Here is a 14,921-nt window from a genome sequence, read left to right as displayed (position 1 = left end):
CCATATCATCAAGAAAAGTGAAATTGCAGATTCTGGAGTACCACTGAAGACAGCAAATTGTTGATTATTATTAGCTATTTTTACCACTGTTAGAAGGGCATTGTTTCTATTTTTCTATCTTGGGCCACTACCACAGTGATATGTGAGGAAGCCACATGACACTGGCTTTCTTTCCCAAAGCTGGTGCCCTCCAGATGTGTCAAACTACACCTACCATCATGCCCAATGGCTGCTGGTGATGGGACTTTTAGTCCAACACATCTGGCAGCTGTGGAAATCTGTAGTAATACATAATCACACCGCTGCTTTTTCCTGCAAAGGGAATTCCAAATGCTTGACTTCTATGCTGTTCAGTTATACACTGGTCAACAATGGATGTGAAACAGAATGACCTGGGGCTACTTCCCCCCACCTCCATCTATAACCTGGGTTAGAGATTTAGCACCAGCATTGGCCTATTAATTGTTACTGTATCTCTTTGATTAGTATAACATACTGCAACTCCTTCAGGTGTTATTGAGAATATTCCTGCCAAGAGCAAGTCTCTGCTATATGTATGATTAAGGTCACAGAAACAAGTCAGTGTTGTGGGGGGAGGGGGAGTTACTCATGCTTGACAAATTGCTTTTATTTTTCCCTGGCAGGTTAAGTAATTGCCATTTCCTCTTTCACTTTGAAGAAATGTATCATGGGGGAAGGGCTTTTTATCATTACTTGCCACTATTTAAAATCATCTACCCACCTTTTGGTGCTGGAAGCACATTACATTATAACATTTGTTGTTCTTCGGACGTATTCATAGTATCTGTATCTTACACAATAGGTGCTGAATATTTGGGAAGGCCTAGGAAGTTAGTCCCCTTCATGGATCACTGTCCCTTCATGGATCACTGCCTTGTTGTGGCGAAGGGGCTTGCGTAACTCAGTGAAGCCATAAGCTATGCCGTGCAGGGCCACCCAAGACGGACAGGTCATGGCAGAGAGTTCTGACAAAATGTGGTCCACTGGAGAAGGAAATGGCAACCCACTCCAGTATTCTTGCCAAGAAAACCCCATGGAACGTATCACAAGGCTAAAAGAGATGACGCCGGAAGATGAGCCCCTCAGGTCGGAAGGTGCCCAATATACTACTGGGGAAGAGCAGAGGGTATTTCCAAGTAGCGCCAGAAAGAGTAAAGCGGCTGAGCCAAAGCTGAAAGGACACTCACCTGTGGATGTGTCTGGTGGTGAAAAGAAAGTCTGATGCTGTAAAGAACAATATTGTTTAGGAACCTGGAATGTAAGATCAATGAATCAAGGTAAGCTGGAGGTGGTTAAACATGAGATGGCAAGATTGAACATCGACATCTTGGGAATCAGCGAACTCAAATGGACAGGCATGGGCGAATTTAATTCAGGTGACCATTATATCTACTACTGTGGGCAAGAATCCCTTAGAAGAAATGGAGTAGCACTCATAGTCAACAAAAGGGTGGGAAAAGCAGTACTGGGGTACAATCTCAAAAACGATAGAATGATCTCAGTACAAATCCAAGGCAAACCATTCAACATCACCATAATTCAGGTCTATGCCCCAACCACTGAGGCCGAAGAAGCTGAGGTTGATCGGTTCTATGAAGACCTCCAACACCTTCTAGAACTAACACCAAAAAAAGACGTCCTCTTCATCATAGGGGATTGGAATGCTAAAGTAGGAAGTCAAGAAATCACCAGGATAACAGGCAATTATGGCCTTGGGGTACAAAATGAATCAGGACAAAAGCTAATAGAGTTTTGCCAAGAGAACATGCTGATCATAGCAAATACTCTTTTCCAACACACAAGAGATGACTCTACACATGGACATCACCAGATGGTCAATATTGAAATCAGATGGATTATGTCCTTTGCAGCCAAAGATGGAGAAGCTCTATACAGTCAGTAAAAACAAGACCTGGAGCTGACTGTGGCTCAGATCATGAGCTGCTTCTTGCAAAATTTCGGCTGAAATTGAAGAACGTCGGGAAAACCACTAAAACCTTCAGGTATGACCTAAGTCATATCCCTTATGAATATACAGTGGAGGTGAGGAATAGATTTCAGGGATTAGACCTGATAGACAGAGTGCCTGAGGAACTATGGATGGAGGTCCGTAACACTGTTCAGGAGGCAGCAACTCAATCCATCCCAAAGAAAAAGAAATGCAAGAAAGCCAAGTGGCTGTCTGATGAGGCTTGACAAGTAGCTGAGGAAGGAAGGGAAGCGAAAAGCAAGGGAGAAAGGGGAAGATATATCCAACTGAATGCAGAGTTCCAGAGAATAGCAAGGAGAGACAAGAAGGCCTTCTTAAATGAACAATTCAAAGAAATCAAAGAAAACAATAGAATGGGAAAGACTAGAGATCTTTTCAAGAAAATCGGAGATAACAAGGGAACGTTTTGTGCAAAGATGGGCATGATAAAGGACAAACAAGACAGGGACCTCACAGAAGCAGATGAGATTAAGAAGAGGTGGAAAGAATACACAGAAGAACTATACAGGAAAGATCTTAATGTCCCTCATAGCCATGATAGTGTGGTCACTGAACTTGAGCCGGACATCCTAGAGAGTGAAGTCAAGTGGGCCTTAGGAAGCATTACTAACAACAAAGCTAGCGGAGATGACAGTATTCCAGCTGTGCTATTTAAGATCCTAAAAGATGATGCTATTAAAGTGCTGCACTCAATATGCCAACCAAGTTGGAACACTCAACAGTGGCCACAAGACTGGAAAAGGTCAGTTTACATTCCAATTCCAAAGAAGGGCAATGCCAAAGAGTGTTCAAACTACCGCACAATTGCACTCATTTCACATGCCAGCAAGGTGATGCTCAAAATCCTACAAGCTAGGCTTCAGCAACATGAGAACCGAGAACTACCAGAAGTACAAGCTGGGTTTCGAAGAGGCAGAGGAACTAGAGATCAAATCGCCAACATTCGCTGGATCATGGAGAAAGCAAGAGAATTCCAGAAAAACGTCTATTTCTGCTTCATTGACTACGCTAAAGCCTTTGATTGTGTGGATCACAACAAACTGTGGCAAATTCTAAAAGAGATGGGAGTACCAGACTACTTTACCTGTCTCCTGAGAAACCTGTACGAGGGTCAAGAAGCAACAGTAAGAACCAGACATGGAACAACTGATTGGTTCAAAATTGGGAAAGGAGTACAACAAGGCTGCATATTGTCGCCCTGCTTATTTAATTTATATGCAGAGTACATCACGAGAAATGCTGGGTTGGATGAATCAGAGGTCGGAATTAAGATTGCTGGGAGAATTATCAACAACCTCCGATACGCAGACGATACCACCCTAATGGCAGAAAGCGAAGAGGATCTAAAGAGCCTCTTGTTGAGGGTGATAGAGGAGAGTGCAAAAGCTGGTTTGAAACTCAACATTAAAAAAACTAAGATCATGGCATCTGGCCCCATCACTTCCTGGCATATAGAAGGGGAAGAAATGGAAGCAGTGACAGATTTTACATTCTTGGGCTCCAAGATCACTGCGGACGGTGACTGTAGCCATGAAATTAAAAGACGCTTGCTCCTTGGGAGGAAAGCTATGGCACACCTAGACAGCATAGTAAGAAGCAGAGACATCACCTTGCTGACAAACGTTCATATAATCAAAGCTATGGTTTTACTAGTAGTAATGTATGGCTGTGAGAGCTGGACTGTAAGGAAGGTCGAGTGCTGAAGAATTGATGCTTTCAAACTGTGGTGCAGGAGGAGACTCTTACAAGTCCCCTGGACTGCAAGGAGGTCAAATCAGTCAATCCTCAAAGAAATCAACCCTGACTGCTCATTGGAAGGACAGATACTGAAGCTGAAGCTCAAATATTTTGGCCACCTAATGCAAAGAGAAAAGTCACTGGAAAAGACCCTGATGCTGGGAAAGATTGAAGGCAAAAGGAGAAGGGGACGGCAGAGGATAAGATGGCTAGATAGCATCACCGATGCAATGAATATGGACTTGAGCACTCTCCAGGAGAGAGTGGAGGACACAAAGGCCTGGCGTGCTATGGTCCATGGGGTCATGAAGAGTCGGACACGACTGAACGACTGAACGACGACGACAACAACAACAACAACAACGAAGTTAGTGCTGTACAGCAGCCTTCTCCAACATGGTGCACTCCAGATGTTTTGGACTTCAACTCCCATCAGCCCCATCTAGCATGGTCAATGGTCAGGGATTCTAGGAGTTGTGATCCAAAACATCTGGAGGGCACCATGTTGGGGAAGGCAGCTGCACAGGATACAAGGGGTTAAGACTTAATTTCTTCAGGAAACTAAGACTTAATCTCTCATATCCTTTGTTCAGTCGGAATGCACTACACAGGCCACTGAGATTATTACCGTTGCTTTTAAGACGGGTCTTGATCCAGGATAATTAGGATACTACATTGGGGTCTACCTTTTAATAAAATAAATCTGAATAGAAGCAATACTTTAAACCAAGGCCAAAAAAAGAAATGATCTCATATTAAAATGGTAGCCATCGTGACACTAGTCAACCAGAGAACCACTGCGTAAGAAAGGGGGCACAGATCCATATAGAAAATCTTTTAAAGCTCACAAATGTAACATGTTGCTAACCAAGACAGGTGGGCATTACTGGACTAGAGAACACAAAAGCTGTAGCCACAACAATTTATTTATCAACAGAAAGTGTCAGCTTCAGGCAAAATGGAGATGCCCTTTGCATGCACAACGAGCAGCCTGGAAGCCACATGTGTGAACAACCACTTCCCAGGCAGGGCCAACTGTGTAGGAAGGAACTTACTGCCAGGAAGGAAGCGGCTGATGGGAAAGACCCAAACGATTGGCCTTGTTAGTTCCAAGGCTCCATAACGTGGGATTAACACCACTGAAGTGACTCCCAGGCAATTAGGGATCTGTGCGTGTTGGCTATGGGAAGAGACAGAGCTGAGTTACAGCTGGCCTTTATGTTTCCAGAAATGGGAATCAGCCCTTGCTTCTTTGCCCCAGAATGCGAGGTGTTATCTGGAACCCCTACCAATAATTCATTCAGTCTGCACTCACCATTTTGAAACTGAGTCTACACTGCAGATCTGGCCTAATTTCTGAATGTTTCAGTTTCTTCCCCCATCTCCTGCCTCTGATACCACCTAGCTTGGTGAAGACTTCTGGAGAAATTGAAAACCTGTAGTGTTTTGGTTGGTCCTAATAAAGGAATTGCTTAACTGTAGATTTCCCCCAAAATATTTTATTCATGGACCAGCACGGTTCCCTTTATTTTTCATGCTACTAGTCATGCATGAGAAGCACACCTGACTGCCAAGAAAGTCTTCACCCTCACGTATAACACTCCTCACTGAATGAGCTTGTGTGGATTGTTTTAATGTGAGCAAATCTGCTTTTATTTATGAATGTGAAGACTCTACTTATGCATATTAAGTATGGGACTGAAATACAGGATTCCTACAAGAAACTGCCCACATTCTGAATCCTCTTTGCCTCGCGTGTTCTCATCTTCAGAATATAGTTTCTGCTATTTTCTTGCTTACAAGGAGACTGCCATCTTGACCAGCCTTTTTTTAAAGGCCTGACTGTTTTAATTTCTCATCCAGAGAGTAAGTATAAAAATTGGCATCACTTTGTGACAATGGCCATTTGCATCCACTGAATAATAGTTAGTATTTATATAGTACATTTGAAATGTTTGCTTCACATCTGTACAACAGCCCTGTACGGTAGGCCAGTATTACCACCATACTGCAAGGTGGGTGGATGGGGCTGAAGATGAGATAATAACAGCTTGCCTAAGTCAATCTAGTGAGCTGGTATGGAGATGAAATGTGAACTCAGGATTTCCTAACTCACAGCTCATTCTTAGTTACTTCAATAAGCAAATTAGCATATGCTAATAACATACAGCATTTAAGTGAATATATGCAAATGATCCTCCTTTCCTCACACTGCAGAAAAGGTGCTAAGTCTAGCTTGTGTAGAGCAGTCGCTAGGAAACCAGGCTGTGGTGTATTACGGATTTTACTCTGTAGTAGATACAGGAGGATTATTTCCAAAATTATTAACTCCCACATTCCTTTTCCCAAAGGATGCTGATCACTAATTTTGTGAAAAGTACTGCCATTACACCCAGTTGTCAATTCAAGAATCACCCCCAAAAATAAAATAAAGGTTAAGCACAGCCAGAACATGAGAAATGGCCTAACATTAAACTAGCTGGCAATGGTCAGAAAGGTACTTAAAACAGCTTTTATACCATTCAATAAAGACTGTATAAATCTTCCATTATGCAGAAAATATTTTCTATAGCATTTGTATTCCAATGTATTACATAGGCAGTACAGGCCAAAACATTTGCATTTAATTTTCACACACTTCACACAAGAAGGCATTAAGAGGCAAACATTCCATCACAGTGAAATTAACTCACCCCATAGGCAAAAAGAAGAAAAGAGATGCAAAATGCCTTGAATGGCTAGCATGCACAGGCTCTGGAGGAGAAAAACCTCACTTGCATTTCAAATGCCTGACAGAGCCTCAAACATTCTCAAACAAGTGGCTTTGAAAAGTTCTGCAGTCAAACATTTTAGTAAAAGAGATGTTACTTACTTCAAAATCCTGTGGTGTGTGCATGTGCGCGCGCGTGTGTGTATGTGTTAATCCTTGCCTGGGATTTTTAATGCAGAAAAAATAAAGGAAAAGTTTTTACAAAATAAAAAAAAACTCTATTTCTTTTATCCAACAGTAGGCTTCAGAAGAGGTTCCTTGCTTCAGCTAAAATCTCCAAAGCAAACATTCAGGTACTAAGAAAACAGGAGTGACACATCACACAAGTTACTAGCATGCAGGCTTCACAAGTACAACTGTGGCCAAGATGATTCAGAGCCAGATGAATTTAGAACGGTGCTTTCCAACAGTGTGCGTGTGTGCACCAAGCAGAGTATGTGTGTAAAAGCTATATTCCAAAGACTGAAAGACTGGACCAAAACATTACTGGCAAAAATGTCCCTTTAAATGTTCTCCAGCACCTGAAATCCTCAACAGAACAATTCTTCAGTTCAGCATTTCCGTCCATCATTGGAATTCTTTCACAGACAACTATAGACTCTCCAACCTTAGAGGACTAAGCCAAATGCAGTGTGGTAACTTCACACAGGACCAACCTTTTATGGGCTGAACAGTGGAGCTTTGATACCAGCTAATCTACCATAAATAGCTCTTGAAATGCAGAAGGATCAGCTCAGCTGTTACAACAGGCCTGGCCTGCAGCTTCTTCAAATCCTGTTTCACTGTCAAAATTTTCAATCCTACTTTTCAAATTTTCTGAACTTTCCAAACAAAACAAAAGTCATGCAAAAGACAACAAAGGAAAGAGAAAAAAAAAAGTCATATGGAAGAGGAAAGCCTTCAAATGACAAGATGAAAGGAAAGAGGAAATACGTCCAGCAAAGAAAAAAGATGCACTGTAAGGTCATCATCATTTTTAGTAAGTAAATAATTTGATACTGTTGCCCAAATCACAGTACAGGCTGTCCTTGCCACTCCACACTCTACAAGTAAATTATATTAGGGGAAAAAAGTGATAGGTACTGGGAGGTACAGTTGTAAAAATTAAACACTAGGCATTGTTAATTACTATGCTGAATTAATGGGGGAGCATATGTTTACTGAGAAAGCTATAAAAAGCCTTGATGCACTCATGTTTAAAATAAAATGTTTCCTCAAGGCACTGGACAAATACGTTTGTCCCAGTAAAACTCAGCAACGTAATTTAGAGTGCCTGTCTTAATGGAAGCCCCTTGCTGTTGCTGTTTGCTGTTTATAAAGGAAATCCAGTGCAGCTTATTAAAAATGTTAACACTATTGTAAAAAAGCAACCACAAAAAATAAAAAGGAAAAATGTTTTGAAAAGAAAGACCATGGGTTTTAAGGAGATGTTGATCAGTATAAAAACATTCCTTACTTCAAAGGATATGACAAACTAAACATAAAATAAGGTAGTTAGAAGGAATAAAATGTTTCATATGACTGGTGTGACCCAAACTTCATGGACTTCTTGTGGGCAGGGGGTTCTCCATACCCTCCAGTGTTGGGAAACTCTTCACATGCACACTGTTTGTGTTTCAGGTTTCTACAGTCCTTCAAATCTACCCTTGTAGGTATGAAGCGCAACATCTTTGGTCATCCTACGAAGCTAAAGTGCATGGAATTGAGACTCTGGAGAGCCAGTTTTAAATTCCCTGGGCAGTATCCAATGTGATACTACTACTAACGTAAATTACATTGTGTTAGTGTAAACAACCTCTAGAACAAGGCCCATAGCACCTACTGGCATGACAGATTTCCCGGGGAAACCTGTCATGCCAGCAAGCGCTGTTGGCACTGCACTAGAGGCTGTTAATATGAGCATTGGATACTACCCAGTTTAGGCCTTCTCAGTTTATAAAGATCAATTCCTGTGCACATGATGCTGTTAAGAGAAAAGATGGGTGGGTGGATGCCAGTTGGCAGGGGATATTTGCAGGGTTCTAAAGCCACCAAAAGTCAGGTGTATAGGGAGGAGTCAATGATTGTTGGACAGGCTATTAGCTGAGTGCATAGAATAGAGAAGCAGTGTTGCCTTCTGAAAGAATGTACCAGAGAAGAATAAGAGCTTGGACCTTTCCCGAAGTGCCACTCAGAAGACTGTATTTCCTTATTCCTAGATATTAAACAGCTACTACAAAGGTCTTCATCACAAACATTAGGCAACAGCAAATTCTTGTATGGTCCAGATGTGACATCTGGCAATGCTATCAAGAGGCTTCATCTTTCTTCTCTGTCTATAAGAGATGGTTGCAGAAAGCAAAACCCAAGCATGATGCATTTTCTGACACTAGCCCACTACTACTGGCTTTGTGCTACCTCTATCCAACTTAAGAGGATAATCCTATGGCCCGTACACAGCATCTGAGGGGCCATAGGATAGTTCCGATTCCCAAATCTGAAGTTGAAGACAGTGCTCTGACCTCAGAGCTGGGAATTGAGGCTCTCATCCGCCTTCCCCCTCGCAGCCAGTGTGGAAAGAACCACACTGACTGCTTCTCTGAGGTTGGAAATGCTACCTCTGAGACAAGGAGGAAAGGGGGCATTTCAGTGGGCAGGGAGGGGAGGAGACTGGAGAGGCCAGGATATGAGCTATCCTGAGGCCTCTTTGATCTCCTTCCCTCCCCCTCCAATATGCTTTCACTAGATGGGCAAAAAAGCCTATCTAGTGAAAATGCAAGGCGGAAAGACGGGGAGGCAAAGATCGCCTCCACCAGTCCTCCCACCCTGCATAGGATGACAGTAAGTCTCCAAGTTCAGAGGCTTAGGATCACTGCAATAGGATTGTGCCCTTAATGACATGGGCAAAATGAAGCCAACCCTTTGGGCATCAGTCACACGAATTCTACATCTTACACATCAATAAGTATGCTTTTGGAGCCAGATAAATGGCAGGAAAGCAGTAGCAATAATTCACATGTCTAAACAAAAAATCAGCCAGCACCTGTAAGCTGTATATAACAAACAGGATAACAGCACATTATATGTATTATACACCATCCAGAGAAGTTCAGTTATTGGGTGGTTTAAAGGTATGGTAAGTAAGTAAAGGGGCCGCGGTGGCTTAGTGGTTAAGACGCTGAACTGCAGACTGGAAGGTCGGCAGGACAGCAGTTCGAGACCCGAGTGCTGCGTGATGGAGTGAGCTTCTGTCTTCAGTCCCAGCTCCTGCCAACCTAGCAGTTCGAAAGCAAGAAATTGCAAGTAGATAAATAGGTACCACTTCGGTGGGAAAGGTAACAGCGTTCCGTGCACCTCGGTGTTCAGTCATGCTGGCCACATGACCACGGAAGTGTCTTCGGACAGCGTTGGCTCTTCGGCTTAGAAACGGGGATGAGCACCGCACCCTAGAGTCGGACACGACTGGTTGGGGACACCTTTACCTTTTTAAGTAAGTAAATAAGAAAATCTTCTTTCCAATGTATTGTTTAGAAGTAGTACTCAGCTTCGAGGACACAGGTTCCATCACTGGAACCACTTATAGTGAACTTGGGTTTTCACAGGATAAGGCAGCCGTTTGCAGGAAAGGACATCTTCAAACTCTACATAAATGACAGGGTCATGCTAGTGCTGTCCTCTTGTAGTTGACATATATTGTTAGGATGCTGGAATTCCCTTAATTGCTGTACTCTTTCAGAAATCACCATTGTCATACCAGTATTTAAAGTCAATCATCTATTTCCATGTCAAATTAGTAGTCCTAGATACAATAAAAAGCATGTCTTTATTGAACACATACTTCTGTTCAATACCAGTTTAACATTAAAGAATACTGGGAATCCACCAACACACCCACCCAAACTACAGCTTGTGTTTTCCTGTGGAGATGGAAATAGGTTAACCCTATTAACAGTGCGACCCTAAACATGTTTACTCGGGTCTCATTAGGACTTGCTCTCTAATAAGCGTACTTAGAAGTGCAATCCTATGCTCATTTACTTGGGAGTAAGCTCCAATGAACATATTGGGACTTACAGCTCAAAGATATTTCAAGAGCCGAAAACAAAACATGTACATTAGAACTGAGCATTGTGTTTAGGGTGAACCCACCACATTCAAAACAGTCACTACTAATAAGACCACAAACACATCCATTTCTCCATAGCTGTAGTGCAAGCACAGATGTTACATGAATGCTTCATGTCCATTTTACCAAAACAGCCTGTACCAATAACAAACACACTCCTATGTAAAACTTATATTATCAGCTTTGTACAACACATCTGAAATTCTTCAGCAAATCAAAATAAACAACTCAGGGTATAAATTGCCATCTTCTCTCATTCTAAAAAATTTACGAAGCATAAAAAATGATGATGTTGCTAGTCACCCAAAAAGTATAACTAGCAAAGGATACTGCAAAAGCCACAAGGCTGCAATTTATGTTGTTAGGCTTTGCTTATTGTCACAGGCTTCCTTACTTGATACTTCTCAATACTAAGCACATATGTATCTCTATATAATGGATAAATGCCATGGCTTGTCCTGAAAAGAAGATCCCCCTTCCAATTCCTCAACTCCTCCCATGTTCACCACACCTCCAGTTTCTGGAGAGTCCTTGATCCCAACCCGAGCAGCTGATACGAAGGAAAGTATTTTCCCATGGTGTGCTCTTTTCTTCAGAGGGAATCTGATTCCATTGAAAAGGTTTTTCATGACAAGGTACAAGCTAAATAAGAACCCATAGACACCACAGTCCTTTAAATAATATAATTTCAAACATGCACATTTCTTGTTTTGCTGTCCCCCCACCTGAGAAAATAAAAGCATACCAGTTTCCATTGTTAGAATCATGACTCCACTTCTCTCTCTCTCTCTCTCTCTCTCTCTCTCCCAGGCCTCACTTATCCAGTATATGTGAATGATTCAGAGACACAGCTTGGCTTTGTTTGAGCTTATATCTTCTGGCTCACTCACCCCCTCCTCCCACTTGTGGGAAAAAACAGACATTGCCCATACCCGTCTGCCTGGCCATCTCTATTGGCTCATTCACAAACAATTCTATTTAGCATATTCAAGTTTCCCTGAGAGCTTGAAATGACCCAGAGAGAAATTTTTGGCCTGCCAAGTTTGTGACTCGCACCGGGAGAACTTAAAGTTCAAACTTTCATTGCCAACAACTATCTTTAAAGCTGTTTCTTTCCGATGGGCCAAATCTCTTCATTAACAAAAAGCGCCTGAGAATTGGGCTCCCTCTCACAAGGGAAAAGGAACACATTCAAAGACGCTCCCGGCTGTGTGCGGGTTGCCACTGCCTCCTGTCCTGACCCAAACCATGGTTTAATATTAGGACTTGCACAGGAAGAGCTTTAAAACAGGGCATCACAGGGACTCAGTTTGAGTTCGGGCTCAGACCCAGCCCCAGAGTTAATTTTCAGTGTTGGGGCTCAGCTTTACTGCACATGAAACCATAATAAAACTGCACTTCAGAATGTCTGGTGTAGTAGATACAGCAGCCTTCTCCAACCTCTTGTTCTCCAGATATGTTGGACTGAAACTCCCATAATCCAGCATGCCTCAGCCAGCATGCCTCAGAGACCTAGCTTCAAATCCCTGCTCAGCAGTGAAGTGTGTGGATGCCTTAGGTTTCTCTCTCTCCCTCTCTCTCTCTCTCTCTCTCTCACACACACACACACAGCCTCACATGGTTGTTGCGGGGATAACTGAGGGTGGGGAGATCCATGTACGCTGCCTTGTGCCCCCTGGAGGAAAGGTGGGGATTAAAATATAAGGAAAAAAATATAAAGAAGGAAAAGGAAGTGTGCAGTGTACTTTCCCCTTGCTACCGAGCAAACACAACTAGTGTCTACACATCAAGTACTGGGAGAAGGATTTATAGGATAACACTATTTGGCCAGATTGAGACCCATTACCTTTCTTTTGGTACTATGCATTTCTGAAATTCTTCCCTGCTTTAAAAGCATATTGCTACTCACCTATGAAGTGGCATGACAATTCTCGGGAGAGTGAAGCAAGCAAAGCAAACAAGCAAACAAGCAAAGAATGCACTTTTAGGGTATTCAAAGTGCTTCATATCCATTATTCTTGTAGTTCTTACAGCAACCCTAAATCAGGTTGGTATTTTTAGCCTCATATTTTGGAGGGGGGTTGGCAGAGCTGGGATTCAAAGCAGGGACTTCATGAGTCATAGCGTCTTAACCACTACACTACACCAGCTCTCTAGAAGATGTCCTGTAACAATATCTATCGTCACAATTCACGTTACTTGTAAGAAGAGAAGAAATGTCTTAAACAGCCAATTCTCTCACACAACCATGAACAAAAAGGCCTTCTCATACAACTCTTAAAAGGAGATAAACAACTAGAAAGTTTGTTGGAGAAAGTACCCCATAGTCAATACATAAGGAAACTCGACACTGTATGCTGCACAGGAAACTCTTGAAACTCAACACTAGCGTTCTTACTGGATAATGCAGCTAGGAAAAAGCTCCTTACAGGATGCTAAGATTCTCCATTCATAATAAGCGAAATGCAGGGGGTGGGATGATTTGTGGTTCTTCATAAGCAACTCAGATTTCTAATGCCAATCAAGTGCATCTCATTAGCCCAAACCTCATCAGTTCATATCTATTCTTAGAAGCTACATGATCAGGGAACAAAATGCTGCTTTCCTTTATCTGTCCTGTGACAAGACCGACTGCAACATCATTTCATTCCAAATAGAGGGGTAGAGGGTGAGCTGCTCCTCAACACATTTGCAGTGATTACTTGTGTTGGGAGCTGTATTTTTGCCAGCAGACAGCCAACAAATAGAAGTCACAGAAGTATTACTCTCATTTGTCATAGCAAGTGGGGTGTCCTTCTCACCAGCAGTTCTTCCTTAAATAAATAAGAGAGCAATCCTATGGCCCCTAGAGAGAGTCTGGGAGGCCATAAGATACTTCAGATTCCTGGATACAAGGATGGAGACAGCACTCTGACCTCGGATCCAGGAATCCGAGCTTCCCACCCCCTTCCCCTCCCAGCCACTGCGGAGGGAACCATGCTGGCTACCTCTACAAATTTGCAAACACGAGCTGGGAGAGGAGGGAAAGGGGGTGGTTCTGTGGGCAAGGAGGGGAGGAGACTAGGGCAGCTGACTTACAAAGAATCTTCTTGCTGATCCAGCTTCCTTCTCTCCCACTCCACAGAGCCAGAAGGGCAAAATCACCCACCTAGAGAAAATGCAGGGTGAGAGGAGTGCAGAGGCAAAAATTGCCTCTGTGCTCCTCCCAGTCTGCAGAGGATACCCATCAGCCTCCCAGTTTGAAGGCCGATGGGAATTCCAATAGGACTGCACCCCAAATAAGTTTTTATAGGACTACCCAGTTCACATGTCACAATAACCCAGGGTTGTTTGAAGCCTGAGTTGTTGGGAAGGAAGCAGGACGAATGAGCACACAGGCTCTCACCACTTGATCACTCAGGCTGCAGCCGGTGGGGCTAAATAACCCAGGAGCACTCTGTCTCTGTATTGTTGTCTGTGACATCTGGACCCAGAATTGTGGGTTGTTGAGAGGGAGATGACCCAGAGCTAGAACCCATGAACAAACCATGGGTTCTAACTCTGGGTTGTCTTTCCCCCCAACAACTCACAATTCCGAGTTTGGACATCACAGACAACAACCCAGATATGGGGTGTCCCTGGGTTGCTTAGCTCTGCAGGAGTGTGTGGGGGGAAGCCAGCATGCTTGCTTGCTCCTGCTCATTCACAATGTGTGAACTGGGCCTTTGTGTAATGTTGCGCTTCACAGAACATAACAAAAAAACAAACACAACTCCCTGTCCCAAGGTGATCACCATTTACATTTCAGCAGTGGGTGGAGATAACAGAATGGAAAGAAGGAAGGACAGAGAAGGATTGAGGAGGTAAGCTATCAAGAGAAAGGTTGTCCAAGAACACTGGAAGCCCAATTTCAAACAGAATTTGTTCAAGTAACATTACTGAAGTACAAGACACTTACCATGGATTTCTTCAGTTTTGCTCTAATTTAAACACACACACACAAAATGGCACCATTTCTGGTATGGTTTGGTCCAGAACCAAGCATATGAATTGAGGATAGTCTAGTCCTGGTACTGGGTTTACAATATACTGCAAACTGCATTAAGCTTTTGTGACCAGAGACTTTAGGCCACCAATTGCAGAACTAAAGCATGTTCTTCGGTGGGAGAGGGAGATTACTCTGAGTAGGAGAGCCCTCTTTCACTTTTCATCACAGTCAGCAATAACTAGCCACTGCTGGACTAAATCCTTGGTTGCCCAAGTGCAAGACACTTCCGTAAGACAGACAACAGCCTGGCATGAACCACCAACACCGAAGG

General features: G+C 42.9%; 1 protein-coding gene across 2 annotated transcripts in view; it reads right to left on the bottom strand.

The window, feature by feature from the left end:
- SVIL (supervillin) overlaps positions 1-14,921 on the bottom strand; it is a 209,655-nt gene that overhangs the window by 141,860 nt on the left and 52,874 nt on the right. The window contains exon 1 of one of the 2 annotated variants that reach the window (XM_084859164.1): positions 11,369-11,487. The exons of the other annotated variant lie outside the window; for it this stretch is intronic. Coding sequence (XP_084715290.1) covers positions 11,369-11,390 — 22 coding nt within the window. The 5' untranslated portion in view covers positions 11,391-11,487. Of the gene's footprint in view, positions 1-11,368; positions 11,488-14,921 lie in introns of those variants that run through there. 2 annotated transcript variants of the gene reach the window in all.

The sequence above is a fragment of the Heloderma suspectum genome, chromosome 5 (genome assembly GCF_057233095.1).
Source record: "Heloderma suspectum isolate Gila_16-S chromosome 5, 16-S_ref, whole genome shotgun sequence".
NCBI lineage: Eukaryota > Metazoa > Chordata > Lepidosauria > Squamata > Helodermatidae > Heloderma > Heloderma suspectum.
This window is presented reverse-complemented; position numbering and strand designations above follow the sequence as displayed.